We start from the raw sequence: 20,787 nt of genomic DNA on the forward strand, positions 1-20,787 counted from the left end.
TCAGATTAAAATAAGTTAAAATATGATAGCAAACAAAAGGAAAAATAATTCAGATTAACATAGAAGTGTATTTAAAAGACATTCTGCTCTGAGAGAGTAGAACGCGCACTGCGCACATTGTATTATCAAACAACATCTTCAAAGCAGAACGGAGCCATCTTGAAAATTTTACGATGCACTCACCCTCATGGCGAGACATTATAGCTGAACGGACCGCGAGAGTGGCGAGTAAATATTCCGAAAACGTGAACTGATATGGAAGATTATACTCATGTATAGCAAGTTCTGTCTTCTGCTGTAATTATGACTTCTTTTTACAGGTACGTCTGCTTCAAAATTCCCAGTAGGAATTTTGGAAAAGTCGAGGCCATGGTGACGTCACGAGAATATCTCGTCTTGTTTGGTAACAGTGTGATTTGAAGCACTGATTCTTTCAGTAATGCTTTTTAGCTATTTTTAACATATTTTGTCTTTTTATGCAATATTTCCATAAAAAATCCAATTAATTTAGTGTTTTTCTAATTACTTTGAAAAAACAAAAATCATTATCTGTCCTAGTGACGACAACTGGTAATACTGACGCTTCCATTAGCGGTTGCTACTCCTGCTGTTTACTGGGAGGTCACTTCCGGTTGTAGCATCTCGTGTGTCATTGTAACATAAACCATGGCAGTGCAGGGTCGTATTCTCGTTTACGGAGGCAAAGGTGCGCTCGGCTCCACTTGTGTTTCTTATTTCAAGAGCAAGAATTTTGTAAGACACCCAATTATATTTATATTTTTTAGTATATCTCTTTCCCAATAGTACCTTCTTCACATTTGTGATTAATGAAACTAACATTATCTTCTTCATTCTTTTCTACATGTATTTCGTTTGATGAATGAAAGGAAATTAAACAATACTCTACGAGACCCGGTCACTCTATATTTTGGTAAAATTTACCTTGTTTTGATAGTGTCTGTGATAAATCAGGTATTTATGAGCTGATTGTCGCATTTAATTGCATTTCGTACCGACGTCATTATTATTCTAACTTTACGTCTTATTTTGCGCTGTTTTCCTCTTCCTTATAATCAATGTTTTTTCTCTCATTCGTTCGTACTCTTAATATATTACGATTTTTCCGAATGAAACTGAAATTACATATACTTTTAGAAACAAAAAGAAAATCAAACCGACGCTTATGGTTTGTGTGTGTAAATATATGCATACTCGTAAAAGGTTATAGGCACCGATGACTGAGACTATATAACTAGGGTTTATTTGAAGATAATATCCCTTATATAAATATAAAAATAATTTAAAACTTTATTTTAAATCAATTGTTTATTAGTTACAACAATTGATTTAAAATAAAGTTTTAAATTATTTTTATATTTATATAAGGGATATTATCTTCAAATAAACCCTAGTTATATATTCTCAGTCATCGGTGCCTTTAACCTTTATTAATTTATAACTCCACTCTGTAGTAATTCACTAAATTCCTGTATACTTCTATAGTAAGTTAAAAATGTGCTTTAACGGTTAGACTCTGCTTCGCTGATGAAGTCGAATAAGACCGAAACACGCCAGGATTTACACCGTACTTTAAAAAAACCAAGCCCACTGAAATTTAAAGGATAGTCGTAATCACCCTGCCAGAATTAACTTTCACTAAGGATGTAATTAAAACTTCCATTTTATTTAGAAGTTTTCATACAGCAGGTGTCCCTTGGTATTTTCTCCCTAGCTATTTACTTATAAATAGGTTGCGAAATATTCAGTTATTCTTCGAGGAATTTGTACATATATTAGTCCGGCCTATTGATTAACTGAAGAAACTGGAGGAGAATCATCGGTATTATTCTGTCATTCTACACTAGTAGAATTTAATCTTCTCCCATTCTGTTTTTTCCCAATTGCATTAATCTTTCTTTTCAGTACAAGCCTTTTTTTTTGTTTTTGTTTTTAATTTTTAATCTTCGTTTTCAAAGCAGTTATCGATCGACACAATACCATGACAGGAACACCTGCCATTTCATGGTGCCATCGATCACTCTCTCTCTTCCAGGAATAGTATATGTGTCTCCGCTCAGTTTTCTCTTACACTGATTGCATTTGGGATATATTGATATTTTTTTTTATACGCATCTTTGCCATAGAAAACGAGATTTTTGATTTTCATGTCTTATTCTCCGAATTATCTGGCTTAAATGAAATAAATGAGAATGTGCGTGTATGCGCGCGCGCACACACACATACACACTCACAAACACACACACACACACACACACACCAGTTTATCAGTATATATTCTCGAAATAGATACAAGCCAAGTTTCCATCATTATACATACTGTTCCTAGTAGAGATGCTATTCCAAACGATATGATGTGACACAAGAGTAGTGGCTGTCCTATGGGAGAAGGCTTTGAGCAGCGGAGAAAGTCCCATAGTTTGTAAAATTGAGTTTTAAAGAATTATATGGATGAAAAGTTTGTCTTAATAATTAAGAGGTGGTAGAGACAAAAAAATTTTTTTTTACTAATATTTTATTTTGGGAAGACCTAGATTTTATTAATTTGAGGAACCCAAGGGTCGTTGACAATAATTGGGAATATTTCGAGGTTTTAAATTTAAATAATACAATTGACAGAAAAATATTAAAGTCCGTATTAAAAAAAATTTTAAAAAAAGTGGAGAGAAAGAGAAAGGAAAAACGCCCATAAGGCAGAGCAGATTTTCTCCTGGAGCTTATTTTTTTCTATTTAGGCATCATTTCTATCATCTTTTAGCCTGTTGCACTTCTCTCAGACTCATCAAGTTGATACTTATAATGACTGTCACTATATAATTCCACATTAAACTTCTGCTTATATGCTGATAAATGGAGGATTTTTTTTTACAAGATTCAAATTACTTCACAACTTTTATTTATCTCTCTACAGTTCAAGTATTTTATATTTTCCTTTTCTGCTGGTCCTTTTTCTCTCAAGGGTTGTATAGTTATGCGAATTTACATGTTTAATGTGAGCATTGGGTATTGTTAGTTTATTAGCCCAGGTTGGCTCTGATCAAGCAGACCTATGCAGTAGGTACATTTTTGCTTGGTACTTGTAAAAACGTAAGCGAAAATAATTAAAAAAAAAATCTTATCTCTTGGTCCTAGTTAATATATTTTCAGCTTAGATAACAGGTTCAAAACTTCACTGTATTGTTAGGAAAACAGAAAAGAAATTGAGATATTAATGTGATAAGGTAAAAAAAAAAGTTTCAGATAAAGAATCTTCTTTGAAGGATTCCCATTCTCAGCCCTGCCTTTTAAGCATTAACTGTTTCGTCAAATACATCAGCATTTCTCTGCTTTTGCACTTCTTTTTATTTAACTGATTCTTTCTGATAATCACTTCATCTTTTCAAGTTCAAGCCATCACTTTTAATATCCTACGATATGCCTCTGAGGCTATATACACTATTAAGGTACTGGAAGCCACTTGAAAAAAAAATACAACTATATGATTGAAAGATTGGCTATTAAGATGGGATCTATAGTTCATTGATGCTTAATGTAATAAATTACATGGGAGATTGTGTTAACCGAGTTAGATTATCATAGAAATAACTAGTGTTCACAGAATGACAGCTGTGTTAAATTTAATGGTTACAAATTCAGAGCCATTTAACTACATTAAATTTTAATCATTTTTCATAAATATAATATTCCATTATGTATTTGCATACTAATTGTTAATGTTATATTTATTATAAAATTATATTTAATGAGGAATTTTATTTTTATTTATGGGATTTGTAATTTATAAAACCATCAAATATTGTAATTGAAATGTGCAAAAATTTATAAATTCCTTTACAGAAACAATTATAGTAAGAGATGAATCTCTTTAACATCTTCAGTATATAAAACTTTTTATTCTAATGTAGGCCTGCTTACAAGGGTAATTGGTTCAGATTTGTGATTCAGTTCCATAATAGGACCCATTTTTATGGATGCATTTTTGAACTTGAGTTTGTTTAAGTTAAGAATAAGAACCAAACCACCTGGGGAATACTACCTGCAATGGGTTAGCATCCTATCCCAGGATGTATCACTTCCAATTAACTCCAGTGTACATACCAGAGCTAAATCCAGAGATCACAAGTCTTTTCATGAAGACTTTAAACTTTTTTTTTTTAATGAAATAAGCATAAGCTAAGATTACTAAAATTAAAAAGATCAAAGACTTTCTTTTTCTTTTTGCCAAAATAAAATCTGAAATCCATGGAATCTAGTGTTGGCAACAATTAGCTTGTAGTTTGATAAGTACAATTAGTGTGCTTGTGTCCTTCCTTTCCTTCCTTACTCTCAGCTGAAGTTTCACATCTATCATTTGAGGTTTTGAAGCTCTTCCAGAAACTCCCTTATTTAGCACATTGCATGGGATAATAATGTAAATTTTATGAGAAATAAATATTGATAAATCACTAATTGCCTTATTACATAGCGGGGATCAGGAGATGAGCTGGTAGAATTGTTAGCGTATAATTCCATCACATACCAACATGAAAAAACAGGTGTAAAATGAAAATGATGGCTATTATAGCATGTTACTGATAATTTAAAAGATTTTGCAGTTGTATTAGGTGTTAGAAACGTTTCTTTTGTTAGGTAGTACTGACGTTTTACATAGGCTGAAGGTTAAAGAACTTTGATCGTTGGAAATGGGACACACTATCTAAATATGCATATTCATGTGAGTCGAGGGTGTGGAGTGAGAGAGAGAGAGCTTGACATGCTCAAAAATAACCAACTCTCTTTCAAGTCACACTCTTTCTTCTTGAAGATATTTGGGTCTGTCGTTAAGGTGTTGTAGTCTTGGCTGGAACACCTTTCATCAAATAGTTCTCAAACTGACGAATATCAACTACCCCCCCCCTCTCCAAAATATAGGGTAATTGTTTGGGTCCCTGCCCAACTTTATTAATGTGAAGACAAAATATTTTACATTTATACAATTATTTTTTTTCTCTCCCCAATATGGTGATGCACTAGCTTCAAAATATGTAAACTACCTTGATTTTAGTAAAAATGTCAATTTGCCTGTTCCCTTTTCAATCCTCACAGCCCCTCCTTCAGGAGGGCATGTCCTTGTGAGAAATATGGTTTTAAATAACGGCAAACTTCAGGCTAAACAACAGTAAATTTCAAATATGAGCTCCATATAGAATTAAAACTTTAAATGGGTGTGAAACATATGCAAGATATCTTCCCAAACATAATTATTTATATGAAGTTAGCAGTAATTATACAGATAGAATTCATTGAGTAAAATTTGCTTTTACTCAAGTAGCTATTTTTTTAAACTGTACCCTGAATTATTTTGAAATGAATCAACATGCTATGTAGTTGTCAGTCCTCACTCGCCTGTGGAATTATGAAACTTAGCAATGAATTGGGGACAGTTAGGGCCCTGAAATAGTTTCCCATGTAAATGCTTTATTTGCACAGTATGTTTTTGATCACCCCATTCTATGTAGTAACACTTTAGTCTCTTTTTTTTTTTTTTTTTTTTTCCTGTCACAGATTGTTTCAAAGGCTATAATTCCCAGAGTCTTCTGCAACCGTTCCCATTTCTTGCCCCCATATCCTAGTTTTGTTTCAGATAGAGCTAAATTCCTGTTATCTTTCAATTTATCTCATTCTTTTACATGTTCAGAAGCATGAAGGGTGTTGATGGGGTGCTTGAGAAGACAGTGGTTGATAGGGGAGTAGAAGAATGAAATAATAATAATGATGATGATGATAATAATAATAATCCAATATTTAACAATGTGGGGTGAAAAGTACAGCTAAAATGAGTGATGTGGGTGAAGGAAGAAGTACCCATTGGGGTGAGAAAATTTTTTCTTAGCTACTTAACTCATACTGATTGATATTGCTTCTCCCCTGTCTCATACTTATATACATGGCATTATTTTTGGAATTTTATTGTGATTGTGAGTTAGCAAGACACAAATATAAAATGTGTTTGTCTTAGCAAGGACTGCTGCAGATGTTTTATCCTGGGTCATCTCTCATCAAAAAAAATCTTTGATGAAAGGTATTCCAACTGTGACCATTGTGTCTTTTTATGACTATACAAGACTGTATTATCCACTGTACCCTGTTTTTTTTTTCTTTTTATGGTAGGATGTTATTTGAGGGAGATTTGGTTGCCATTTTTTGTTAGTTGAGCAAACCTGTTTGTGCATTGGCAAAGAAACAAGTATATCTAAAATATGTGTGTGTTGGCAAAGTCAAGTGTAGATCTGAAAATGAGAAGTAAACATTTGTTTTAAAAATAAATTGTATGCTCTTAGAAGCATGCAGCTGTTCTTGTTTGATGGGATGTACATTCAGAGAAAAGATTTATATCTTACAAGAAAAGTAGTCTCATCTAAGAAATGGAAATTCTTTTCTGTCAAAATGTTTTAAAACTCATCTGTTTCAAATTCATTGCTTATAAAACTTTGTTCACTGTGTCGGAGAAAGGTTGACTGGGAAACAAAAGCAGTAGAAGGCTGAATTTTGAGGAGGATTGGTTTGGCAAAAGGTTTAACTCTTTAGCATTCAGACCAGCCATATCGGGCCCAAATATTCTACCTGTTTTGTGTTCAGACTGACCAGATCAGGCCTCTCACAACATCTCTGCAGTGTCATTCTAAAAGTAAGCAATCACATCCTTGAAATCTGAAAGCTATGAGATAATGCATGATTAATTCAAAGTAATTTGAATGAATAAGCATTATATGTGATGGAGTAATCTGAATGCTAAAGGCTGAGGGATGAGTGTCTCAAGTAGGGACCTGTCTGGGGAGAGCTGACCAGCCTATTGTTGCACAGTGCCCTCTTTCACTAAGTGGTAATTAACAAATGTCTCCTTTCCATGCTTGTTAAAGAAGTTAAGTCCAGATTGTTTTAATCAAGAAATTACTGAAGGCAAAGATTTAATATGATGTAGATGAAAGCTGTCATCATCGTCGTTTAATGTCCGCTTTCCATGCTAGCATGGGTTGGACGATTTGACTGATGACTGGTGAAACCAGATGGCTATACCAGGCTCCAATCTGATTTGGCAGAGTTTCTACAGCTGGATGCCCTTCCTAACGCCAACCGCTCAGAGTGTAGTGGGTGCTTTTATGTGCCACCGGCATGAAGGCCAGTCAGGCGGTACTGGCAACGGCCACGCTCGAAATGGTGTATTTTATGTGCCACCCGCACAAGAGCCAGTCCAGGGGCACTGGCAACGATCTCACTCGAAAGTCCTTACACATGCCGCGGGCACAAGTGCCAGAAAGGCGACGCTGGGCACAGGTGCCATCACAATCTTGCTTTCGCTTGCCCCAATAAGTCTTCGCAAGCTGAGTTTCGTGTCCAATGAAGGAGACGACGTTGGCATGGGTGCCAGTCGTCGAATTTAACTCAATTTCAATTTCACTTGCCTCAACAGGTCTTCACAAGCGGAGTTTAGATGAAAGCTGTCATGTGTCATATATATATATATATATATATATAGGGAGAATTTGCGATATAGTGTTTTGCCTCCCCTCCACTACTTGACAAATGGATTTGGTGTGTTTATATTTCTGTAACTTTGTGGATCAGCAAAGAATACCAATAGAATAAGTACCAGGTTTAAAAAAGATAACTGAAATAAGATAAAAAACAAATTTATATTATTAATACATTTAAATAACAAACAAAAAATTTAGAACAAGAAACATTACAATTTAAGTTTTAAATAAAATACTGTTTACTTTGTTACTGCTGTTCACAAATCATCCATATATGTTTGTATTTGGTTATCATAAAAAGCAAATGTAAATAAATCATTTTTAGGTGGTGAAAGTTGAAGTGGACAAATGTAAATAATATTGGGTAGAATATTGTTAAAAAAAACCCTTGAATGGAATACTTTGAGTAGATGGCTCTGTAGAATTCTTGTTTATTGGTATGTTGATTCAGTGGGCAGGTAATCCAGTTGATCAAAGATCATTGAAACTTGGAGACCCATTGTATCTATGGAGAAGATTGTTACAAAGGAACAGATTGTGAAATCTGGCATTTGGAACAAATTGAAGCTTTTTCTGTTTTGTTTTAGTGTAGGGAGGGACTAGACTTGATTTCTTATGATAAGTATAGTATTTGTGTTTTGATGCTGTTGAGATTATGTAACCAATAAAGGATGTTTTTAGGGACTTTTTTAAACATAGAATTAGGGTATTTCTGGTGATATGATAGATAAAGGTTGTTTGTGGATGACACTTTTGTGTGTGGAACGTTGAGATGTAAGGATGGCGTAATTTGCATAAAAGTCTTAGGTAATAATGAAGTATTAATGATCTGTTTCGTCGTTAATATAGAGAAGGGAGTAAGGTGGTGAAATGGAAGAAACGGTGTGTTGGGCAAAATGCTTAATGACATTTTGTCTGTCTTCACATTCCGAGTTCAAATTCCATCGAGGTCAACTTTGCCTTTCATCCTTTTGGGGTCGATAAAATAAGTACTAGGTGTTGACGTAACTGACTTACCCCTTCCCTACAAATTGCTGACCTTGTTCCAAAATTTGAAACCAATATAGAGAAGAAAGTGTGTGGGGAAACATTATGAAACCTTAGAGTACATCAGAGTTGATAAAATGTATGTGAAAGAGAGAAGGAGGTGGGGAGAGAGACCTATCAATGCACTCTGTACTGGTTAGAAAAGAAACTTTCAATCCTAAAGATAAAATGGGATTAGGATGGAGCTCAAAGGAGATTGACTTCATGCATTGCAGGTGTTCTGCCTGTGTTACTATAGAAATTTGTCATTCTTATTCCAATCAGTGCTTGAAAACCTGATTTCTGTTGCTAAATGTATGTTCAGTCTGTATGTTTGAAGGACTTATTCAAGAGAAGTGCTCACTCAGTTGAGTGTTTTTCTATTTGCCAGCTGTTCAAACAATGTAGCAAATAAATTTTACATTTGATACTAAAAACAATTCTGAATTGTTTGTATATTTTTTTTATAGGCACAGGCATAACTGTTTCATTAAGAAGCCTGCTTTGCAACCAAACCAGCTTCAAGTTAAGTCCCATTGCATGGCACCTTAAGCAGGTGCCTTCCACTATATCCCTGGGTTGACCAATGCCTTTTGAGCGATAAATGGAAACTGTTGAATCCTGTTGTATTCATGTGTGTGGTGTGTGTGTCTGTGTTTCTCCATCTACATTACTTGTCAACTGGTGTTGGGTTGTTTACATTAGCAGTTTAGCAAAAGAGACCAATAAAGTAAGTACCAGACTTAAATGGAAATAAGTATTGGGATTGATTGCTTTGATTAACCCTTTAGAATTTAAACCACCCATATCCAACCCCAAATATTTTACCTGTTTTATGTTCAAACTGGTGAGATCTGGCCTCTCACACTTTCCCTACAATGTCATTATAAAAATAAACAATCATGTCATTGGAATCTTGAAGCTACTGTTTCAAGCAAGTCGCTCAACCATATCAAGAATTAGTAGGTTCTTGTTGTGAAGGATTCATCTTCATCATCATTGTCGTTTAACACCCGTTTTCTGTGTTGGCATGGGTTGGGCAGTTTGACAGGAGCTGGTCAGCCAGTGAGATGTCCAGTCTTCAGTTGTCTGTGTTGGCATGGTTTCTACAGTTGGATGCCCTTTCTAACACCAACCACTTTGCAGTGTGTGCTGGGTGCTTTTTCTGTGCTACTGGCACGGACGCACTTACATGACACCAACACCAGCAAGACAAAGACCTTTCAGCTGGGAGAGGGAGTGGGAGCATGGCCATAAAAGAAACATGCCCGTATGTATGGATGATCATGATTCTACTTAGCTTGATGTATCTTGGAGCGTTGTTGTAATTCTGTACTGAAGACAATTGTATGAACAAATTTCTTCAAAAACTACAAACGTATAAATATACAAATAATAAAATGTTATGCTTATTTTTAAAAGTCTGATCTTTACATTTTCTTCAGATTACTAGCCTTGACATTATTAGACATTTAAATTTTGCTTCTCACAAATGAGATAACATTTTTCAGAAGAGAAGAAAAAGGAAAAAAGAATTGAAAAAAATTCAAGAAAATATTTTGAAGCTTAATATATTTGTTTTTTTTTCTGTTATGCATTTTAAACAGAAAAATAAGAAAAGCAATCTTTAAATCTTAATAGAAGCTGACCCAAATTGACGTCCATTTTCTCTGTATTCTGATATTTTTGGGGAAAAGCTGTTATCATAATATATGTTTATTCTTGCCTGTTTTAAAAGGGTTTATGCTACTTAATAAATTGATGTCAGTTTTTGGTCTATATTTCTAGTATTCCAAGCAGCCATTGGATGAAAATGCTTGACAGTATTTATTTCAGCTTCTTGTGTTCAGATTTCAAATTCCGCCAAGGTCAACCATACCTTTTTGTTCTTTTGGGTTTACTAAATAACATACCAGTCTGGAGCAGTAAATTGGAGTTATTAAAGCATCATCCTTGCAGTAATTTGTCTTGGCTCTTCATGCTCTAAGATCAAATCCTACCATGGCCTACTTTCATGGCAAACTTAATCTGTTTTCCACTTTAACACCACTACCTGGTCCTTGGTTGTCGAACATAACAGAATTTTTTGTTTTCTTATCAAGGCTTGTTACCAGTTCAATTAGCTTTACTCCGCACAAAGCGTGTAATTTGGTTTTGTTTGGCTCTACCGTGTGGTATCTTAGGCAAGTGCTTCTACTACAACTCTGGACTAACCAAAGTCTTGTGAGTGGATTTAGTAGATGGAAATTGCAAGAGGCCTCTGTGTGTGTGTGTGTGTGTTAGTTAGTCTCCTTGTCTTGACATCATCTGGTAGTGTTAAGCAAGTCTCACCGTCATGCAAGCAGTGTCCTTTGTTGCCAATCTTCCATGAAAACATGACTAGTCATGGGGAAATATTACTTCACTTTGGAAACAGGTGAGGGTTGGTCACAGCATAAGCATCAGGCTGTAGAAAATCCATCTCAACAAATTCCATCTGACCCATGCAAGCAGAGAAAAGTAGACATTAAAATGATGTATCAAATAATTTTTGTGGTTGAGGCCATAAATGCCAAATTCTCTGTAGATAACTGAAAGCAATACAGTGTTAAACCAGACAGGGACTGGATTGTTGACTTCTTTCAGGATCCACCCTCTCATCACTTATAGGTGTTCTATCATCTAATATATTTTGAATTGTGAAATTATAGTTTCAACGAAAGCTGAAAGTATTTGTTTTCTGAATACCTGTTTCTGTGATATGGAGAGCTAGAATCCTTTAACTCTCCAGCATTCAGTTTACTCTCTCAAACATAATGCCTATTTATTCATATTCTCTTGTAGCATCAAGACTTCAATGATATGACTGTTTATCTCTTATAATGACACTGTAGGGCAGATGTGAAATGCTAGATATGGCTGTCTTGACCATAAAACAGGTAGAATATTTTGGCTAGATATGGCAGGTTTAAACGCTGAAGGGTTAAAATGTGCAAGCATCTGGGACTGAATGGTAAAGAAACAAAGCTACAATAATGCTACAAGGCTGGGAATGGTAGTGACAGTCTGGTGACATTTATGTGTCAGTCAGATTCCTTTCATTTTGTCTTTCTGTTCACATATTCTATTGTCTGACTGAACCAGTCTGATAAATCAATACTTGTGTGTATTTGGTGGTGGTAATGGTGACAGAGACTGTTGAGCTTATGAGGAAGCTTTTGTGTTCAGCCCACTAGAAATAGCAACCAAATTCTCCCTCAGATCTTATTCTATTTTGAAAAGCAAATGGCTTATTGGATAATGTAACACATCATATCATTAATTTTTTTCTTTTAGATGTGAGATAGTCATGGCTTGAACACAGTTGGTCGGAGCCAGGCAACACTTAGATGATATCAATTGGTTTTAGAGCTGCATCTGTTTTTCTTTCGTTCTCAGGAATTTGTGAAGTCATTATCATCGTCATTTAACATCAGTTTTCAATGCTGGCTTGGGGTTGGACTGCTTGACAGGAGCTGGCAAGTCAGGACTGCATCAAGCTCCACTGTTTTAGCATGGTTTTTATGACCGGATGCCCTTCCTAATGCCAACCACTTTACAAACTGGACTGGGTGCTTTTCACATGGCACTCGCTCTAGTGAGGTCTGTTTTGGCATGGGTTTTATGGTCGGATGCACTTCCTAATGCCAACCACTTTACAAAGTAGGCTGGGTGCTTTTTACAAAGCACCAATACTGGCGAGGTCTGCTTTGGTATGATTTTATGTTAAAAAATGACCAGCGTGCTGGGCTTGAAGCATTTCCAATATGGCGTTGAATTTGTGATGGCCAATGTAAAAAAATTATTTACTAAATTTATAACATAACTGGGACATTAAAGATTTAAAATTTGCATTTAGTGACTCAAGAGAGTTGTGTTTTTTCTTTTACTTTTTATTACAGTTCTACCTTGAAGGATTTAGGTGAACAAATTGATCTTAGTATTTATATTTTAAGCCTGGTACTCATACTACTAGTCATATTTGCCAAACTAAGTTACAGGGATGTAAACAAACCCATACCGGTTGTCAAGTGGTGGGGAGAGGGCAAAAACATAATACATGAACATGTTTGTGTGTGTGTGTATATATATATATGTATATATATACATACTCTTTTGCTTGTTTCAGTCATTTGACTGCGGCCATGCTGGAGCACCGCCTTTAGTCGAGCAAATCGACCCCAGGACTTATTCTTTGGAAGCCTAGTACTTATTCTATCGGTCTCTTTTTGCCGAACCGCTAAGTTACAGGGACGTAAACACACCACCATCGGTTGTCAAGCGATGTTGGGGGGACAGACACACAAACATATACACACACACACATATATATACATATATAGGACAGGCTTCTTTCAGTTTCCGTCTACCAAATCCACTCACAAGGCATTGGTCGGCCCGAGGCTATAGAAGACACTTACCCAAGGTGCCACACAGTGGGAATGAACCTGGAACCATGTGGTTGGTAAGCAAGCTACTTACCACACAGCCACTCCCACATATATATATATATATATATATATATATAGTTTTAGGGAAAATAACCAATTTTCAAGAACTCATCGATGAAAATCCACTATCACATATAGAAAAATTAATAATTAAAAGCACAATAAATGAGTATAATATAAAGTAAAGTAAATATCATAAGATAAATATAATAAAAAGATTACACGTGTTTCATAACCAATTTTCAAATAGAAAAGAAATTTAAATCGATTAAAATCAATTGAAATTATCTAAAATAAGTTCTATTCAAAAATATAGCTACTCGTCAGATCGTAAGTAGAACAATAATTAGATATATATCTCAACCAACAATAAGTACCAAATGAATTAATATGATATACTTATTATATAAAGATAGAAAAATTATTTAAAAAATATCATAATATCAAAATAATAACCATTCAATAATCATCCCTTCATCCATAATAATAACATGTATATTATATACAAAAAACATCTTACCTAAATTATCATTGTTTTAAATTATCATTGTTTTAAATACAAGTTGAACGAAGTTTAAGTTTAAAATAATAATGAAGATAAAATTAGTACATATTTAACCGGTGTAATAGTTAAAGCTATACTATTTAAAGCTAAAGACGTTTATTTAATTATGATTAAAGATCAATTGAATAATAGAAAAATACAAGATTATTTATTTCTACAAACGTAATAATAAAAAAATATGAATGAAAAAATTATGAATGGAAAAAATTATGAATGAAAAAATTAGGAAAGAAAAAATTATTAAGAATAAAAGGTTAAACTTTATATATATATACAAAGTTTTGATTTAAAAAAAACTTTAACGATATTATAAACTATAAAGATTAATAATTAATCAAATAATATTAATCAAAAATAATCGAAAATATATCAACACTATTCCAATCGAAGTTCTAATATTATGTTGAAATGAAACTATAACTCCTAAATAATATAGTGTTAAATAAGTTATCTATTAAAATAATCTATAAAGAACCAAATGAATAGTATAAAAACAAGAATACATATTATTTTCAAATAGTAGAAAATCTTTAGCAAAGTGAAAACAGTACTTATCCAAATTTTTCCGTAATTCAAACTGAAAAACTAAGACGTTATCTAATAGCTATAGCGTTTTAAGCAAGAGTTCGCGCGAAAATACTACGTTAAAAAAGAACGTTAAAATAGAGAATAGAATACGAAAGCATGAATGAAATAATAATACTTAAATAAATGAATGAAAAATTTAAAATTTATATAACTAACAACATAAAAAGAACAAAAAACTATAGTTATCTTATAAAACATATTAATAAATATTAAATTCTAATATATAATAAATAAATAAAAATATTAATAGTCGTAAATTAAATAATATTATGAAATAAACTAAAATACTACTATTGATTTAGTCTTATCAAAATCGTCGTGTCATTGTAATATAAAACCTTAAACTTACTAAAAAAAAAAAAAAAAAAAAAAAAAAAAAAATTAACCTACCAATAAAAACAAAATATAGCTACTAGAATAATTAAATAGATACCCCAACACACATCCTAATACATACATACATATATACATACATACATACACATATACATATATATATATATATATATATATATATATATATACATATACACATATACACATATACATACATACATATATACATACATACATACACACACATATACATACATACACACATATATATATACACTTACATGCATATACAAATATACATACAAATATACAAAATAATATACGTATATACACACAACATACACACATATATACACATAAACACTAATAAAAGCATATACATAAATAAAAACATACATACACATATATACATAAATACACACATATATATAAATACATATAACACATATAGACCAAAACATACATACACATATATACATAAATACACACATATATATAAATACATATAACACATATAGACCAAAACATACATACTACCATAAATATATATATATACATAAATATATATCTACACATACACACATGTACCTACCAAAATATACATATAAAAACAAATACACTCATACACACATATAAAAATAAAGCATAATATATATAAATACACACTCATCCTCACATGCTCTCAAATATACATATTATATAGATACACATATACAGACATATATACATACACATAAAAATACACATATATATACAGAAAAAACATGCATATACATATACATATATACATATACATATATACATATATATACATATATATATACACACATACATAAATATATATATATATATACACCCATAAATATATACACCTACTAATTTATATAGACAAATTCCACACACTCACATATATACTTATACCCATATATATACATATATATACACATTTACATAATTACATACATAAATAGACATATACATATACACAAAAATACTCATAACTATATATATAAAAAATATACAAAATATACACACAAATAAAAATTCACTCAAATAAATATATAAATAAGGAAAATTCTAAAACAAAACTACACTCACGCACTCACTCACACGCACAATATATATATAAATATACATCTATACTCACAAGTATATATCTTTATACATACATGTAAATACAAATATACACTCAATATACACAAACATATATTAAAAAAAAAAAAAAAAAAAAAAAACACACACATATATATATACTTAAACCTATATAAATACATACGTAAACATATATACATACACCTAAAAATATACATACATACTAATGCATATAGACTAAAACACACACCCTCAATATATACATGTACATGCATATACACATACCCATATAAACAAAATAAATAAAAATTATTAGCTAAAGTTTTTATATAAATAAAGTAGTTTATGTCTACATTTTATTTTTCGTTCATCAAAAGAATTAAGTAAATTATTATCCTTATGAAATAATATCTCTTTAAATTCATTATTACATAAATTACAAAAGTTATTACCTATATGATAGGATTTAGCTTTACAAACTATCTCCCATTTTAAAATATATTTAATATTTTTAGCTTTAAGTTCCCAAATATATTTACTGAGGCCAGTAGAATTAATTAAATTTCTATTCTTAAATGAGTGCATATGTTGAGCTACTCTTAATTTAATTTTATTAGAAGTCGAACCTATATAAATCTTATTTAAATTATAACCATAATGTTTATTTTCATTCAATAATTTCACTATACATTTATACACTACATCTTTCAAATTACATTTATTATTAAAATTACATTTAGTTTTATCTAAACATGTACAATTAATTATATTCTGGTCAACATTATTACTATTAATATTAGAATAATTATTAAATTTAAATTTGTAGTAATTATTTAACTTAAATTTATTAAAAGAAGAGATAATATTAGCAACATTATTAGTAGTGGAATAACCTACACCAAAATTATTTTTAGAAAAAATATAATGATATTTTTTATTATCTTTAAGGAATAAATCAATAACTTTAAAAACTTCATTAATAATGTTAGTTTTAACTTGTACACCGTATGGAATAATTAACCAGAGTTTGTTCTTATTATAGATATTATTGAATTTATTATTCGTATTATTAAATTTATTATTATCATTAAAAAAATTAAAATATTTAAAATTGTTACCATTAAAATTAAGTTTATGTTTAGGTAATTTATTATAATACCAATTGTTCTTATTATTCTTATTATTACCTAAGAAGACATTATCATGAGTATAAAAGTAATGTTTATTAAAAAGGTCATTATTATTATAATTATTATTACTACTATTATAAAAATAATTCGGATTATTAAAAAATTTTATATTATTAGTATATCCCGCTTCTTGCAGGGCTTTATTATAATAAGGTGCATGTTTTTCAAAAATCTCTATATTAGAAGATAGTAAAGATATTCACTTACCTATAGTAAAAGTTAAGGATTTTTTAACTGAGGGTGGGTGATTGCTTTTAGCATGAATGTATTTAATATTTTCATTAATCTTATGGTAAGGTTGGGTATTACCAGTAGATAAATTAAAATTAGCATCTAAATAATTAACGTTATAATACTCATTATAAATAGTAATCTTTAAACCATTTCTTTTAAAAAAACTATATATTCTCTTCTTATATAATTCTAGTTGTCTATTAGTGCAATTTTTAGTAAGTAATAAAAGGTCATCCCTATATAAACCACCCTCCAATTTTAAGTTTTCAAGTTCAAGTTCAGATAATAAATATATACCTACTAAATCAGTTACCTGTGCTGAATCAGGCGCCCCCATTGGTATATCAAAATAATCTCTGGTATCTTTTCTAGCCCACAATTTATTATCATATTTAATCAATGATTTTCTAGCCATTTTAACTACTTTTACTTCATCGTTAGTCATACCTACTTTCTTCATAGCAAAAATTAGGGCCTTATTTAGTACAATTTCATTTATAGAAGAATAATAATTGTCAATATCAATTTGAATAAATTTATACCTATATTTATCATTAAAACTATTAAACCAATTTAAAGTATCTACTGTGGAATTCCATAACTTAAGATAATTAATTCCATTTAATTTGTTAATATATTTATCTAAAATTATTTTACTTAATTTACCTAGATCTGACTTACAAGGACAAATAAGCCTAACTTTAGGGTCAGAATAAAAATTATCTTTATGGTCTACGTTTGTAGAAATAAATAATCTTGTATTTTTCTATTATTCAATTGATCTTTAATCATAATTAAATAAACGTCTTTAGCTTTAAATAGTATAGCTTTAACTATTACACCGGTTAAATATGTACTAATTTTATCTTCATTATTATTTTAAACTTAAACTTCGTTCAACTTGTATTTAAAACAATGATAATTTAAAACAATGATAATTTAGGTAAGATGTTTTTTGTATATAATATACATGTTATTATTATGGATGAAGGGATGATTATTGAATGGTTATTATTTTGATATTATGATATTTTTTAAATAATTTTTCTATCTTTATATAATAAGTATATCATATTAATTCATTTGGTACTTATTGTTGGTTGAGATATATATCTAATTATTGTTCTACTTACGATCTGACGAGTAGCTATATTTTTGAATAGAACTTATTTTAGATAATTTCAATTGATTTTAATCGATTTAAATTTCTTTTCTATTTGAAAATTGGTTATGAAACACGTGTAATCTTTTTATTATATTTATCTTATGATATTTACTTTACTTTATATTATACTCATTTATTGTGCTTTTAATTATTAATTTTTCTATATGTGATAGTGGATTTTCATCGATGAGTTCTTGAAAATTGGTTATTTTCCCTAAAACTATATATATTTTATATATACTTTATCTATAAGGCTCAATTTAATTTTTTATAAATTGATTTTAATTGAGTTTTTTACCTGTAATTTTGGATTTTGTCCCTAATAATATTATTATATATATATATATATATATATATATATATATATATATATATATATATACATATACATACATGACAGGCATCTACAGTCTCCACCCACCAAATTGGTTGGCACAGGCCTATAATACAAGATATTTGTCCAGGTTGCTGGGCAATGAGGCTGAACCCAAAACCATGTAGTTGCAAAAGCAAACTTAAGCACACAGCCATGATCCCTTCTCGAAGACCTGTGCAGAATAGCAAAGCGCAACAATTATACAGTGCATTCTAATAAAACCTTGCAATTATGCAACATCTCCCTACCCCGCAGGGTTGCTCATTCCCTCTTTTCTCCTTCACACGATACCTCTTTACACTTTAATGGGATTGTGAATTAGACTATCTCATAAAAGCACAGCACAGCTTAATTGATTGGATTCTACAGAGGCCAATTATATTTGGCTCCAAAAGCTGGTGCTGTATCAGTTTAGGTGTGACACTAATGCTTAATATATCTTATTAATCATTTTTGAGTTTTACCAAAGCATGTGTCATCGGTTTGACTGTGGATATGGAATGGTACCAATAATCAGGTTGAAGTGATCGTAGCTCTTATCTTTCTATACAAGTGTTTTCATTCCATTAGGAAACTGTATTAGGTTTACAATCAGTAAAAGACTGCAAAGTAATCTTTCTTCACTTCTGTCTCTGTACAAACAAGTGTCTCCATTAGATTATGTGACCCTCCCCCCACTTCTCATCTTTTATGTGTTTATGAAAAATAATAAAAAAGAAATATAAAGATCTATCAAAAAAAAAAAGAAGTTTTTTGCTGTCTAGTGATGATATTTCAAGAGGTTATTTGTTCTGTTTTAATAGTACCTGCATCAGTGAAAGAAGGGGGCTGCTGTCTTGTTTTATAACTGTTTGACACTTGAGCTTAAAAAAAAAAAAAATCCTGTCTTCAATATGTGGTGGAGGGGATAAGGCAGATTAAAAGAGAACAAGACTATTCTTTTACACTTGACCTACAACTAGCTTTCTTCAGATTTCTCATTTCCCTCCCTCCTTGGTTTCAAGTTCTCATTCTAACATGTACCATTTTAATTTTTTTAGATTGCTATACTTATTCCGTACATGGGCCAATAAAGGAAGCCTTTATTAGTCTCTATCTATGCCAGAAATAGCAACCAAATCTCCTTCCTCATATCCTATTATCCTTTAATAAAAAAAATATACATCACAATATAGTCCTAGATATAATGATATACTCATTATCATCTATAATCATCATCGTTTAACGTCCGCTTTCCATGCTAGCATGGGTTGGACGATTTGACTGATGACTGGTGAAACCGGATGGCAACACCAGGCTCCAATCTGATTTGGCAGAGTTTCTACAGCTGGATGCCCTTCCTAATGCCAATCACTCCGAGAGTGTAGTGGGTGCTTTTACGTGCCACCGGCACGAAGGCCAATCAGGCAGTACTGTTTGAAAAAATGAAGGATGGTCATGGTTGAAATGCCTTTTGATCATAGGTCTTCATGTAGAACAACTTGGTGTTAAAGAACCAAATTCTTTTTAATCAGTCAGTATTTTAAATTCACTTCTCAGTTCAGTTATATCAAAACAGATGCAGAAGAGCGACATGGTTTAACAAGCAGTGGTGCTCCAGCATGACTGCAACTTCTGAGCTGAAACACAATAGTTATTATTGGTGGTGGTGGGAGTCTTCTTTAGCCTCAGACTGACCAAAGCCTTGTGAGGGATTTAACACCTGCAAACTGAAAGAAACCTGTTGTAGACATCATATGATAGTTGTAAATGAGCATCATTGTCATATAAGCGAGGTTATTTATTTCCAGTCTTCCATGAAAAGCATGCCTTGCCATGGGGAAATATTTCCTTGTTTGGAAATTAGTGAAGCTCAGCCTGTAGATTATGTCTCCACTATTTCCGTCTATCTCGGGCAAGTATAGATACCCACATAAGAAACTTGCTATGCAACCACATGGTTTTGGGTTCAGACTCACTGCGTGGCACCTAGGGCAAGTGTCTTCTACTGTAGCCTTTGTGAGCATATTTAGTATCCACAAACTGAAAGGAACCCATCATATATAATGTGTGTGTGTGTGTTTGTCCTCCACCATTGCTTGATAATTGGTGTTGGTTTGTTTACATTCCCATAATTTAGCGATTCAGCCAAAGAGACTGGTAGAATAAGTACTAGGCTTAAAAAATAAGTCCTGGGGTCGATTTCTTTGACTAAAACCCTTCAAGGCAGTGCCC

The 20,787-nt window shown here is 31.7% G+C and overlaps 2 protein-coding genes across 3 annotated transcripts in view; one reads left to right on the forward strand and one right to left on the reverse strand.

Moving 5' to 3' along the window:
* LOC106878736 (E3 ubiquitin-protein ligase KCMF1) overlaps positions 1-341 on the reverse strand; it is a 53,601-nt gene extending 53,260 nt beyond the window's left edge. Inside the window, exon 1 of the mRNA XM_089365998.1 lies at positions 184-341. Within this exon, the coding sequence (XP_089222124.1) occupies positions 184-199 (16 nt within the window). The 5' untranslated portion in view covers positions 200-341. The remainder of the gene's footprint in view (positions 1-183) is intronic.
* Positions 342-595: 254 nt separating this feature from the next.
* Positions 596-20,787, forward strand: part of LOC106878740 (dihydropteridine reductase) — a 37,046-nt gene continuing 16,854 nt past the window's right edge. For both annotated transcript variants that reach the window (XR_016244952.1, XM_014928053.3), the window contains exon 1: positions 596-753. Coding sequence is in view for 1 of the 2 variants with exons in the window: in XM_014928053.3 (XP_014783539.1) it covers positions 667-753 (87 nt within the window). In the remaining variant the exon portion in view is untranslated. The remainder of the gene's footprint in view (positions 754-20,787) is intronic.

This window comes from Octopus bimaculoides, chromosome 18 (genome assembly GCF_046866305.1).
Source record: "Octopus bimaculoides isolate indiv1 chromosome 18, ASM4686630v1, whole genome shotgun sequence".
Classification (NCBI taxonomy): domain Eukaryota; kingdom Metazoa; phylum Mollusca; class Cephalopoda; order Octopoda; family Octopodidae; genus Octopus; species Octopus bimaculoides.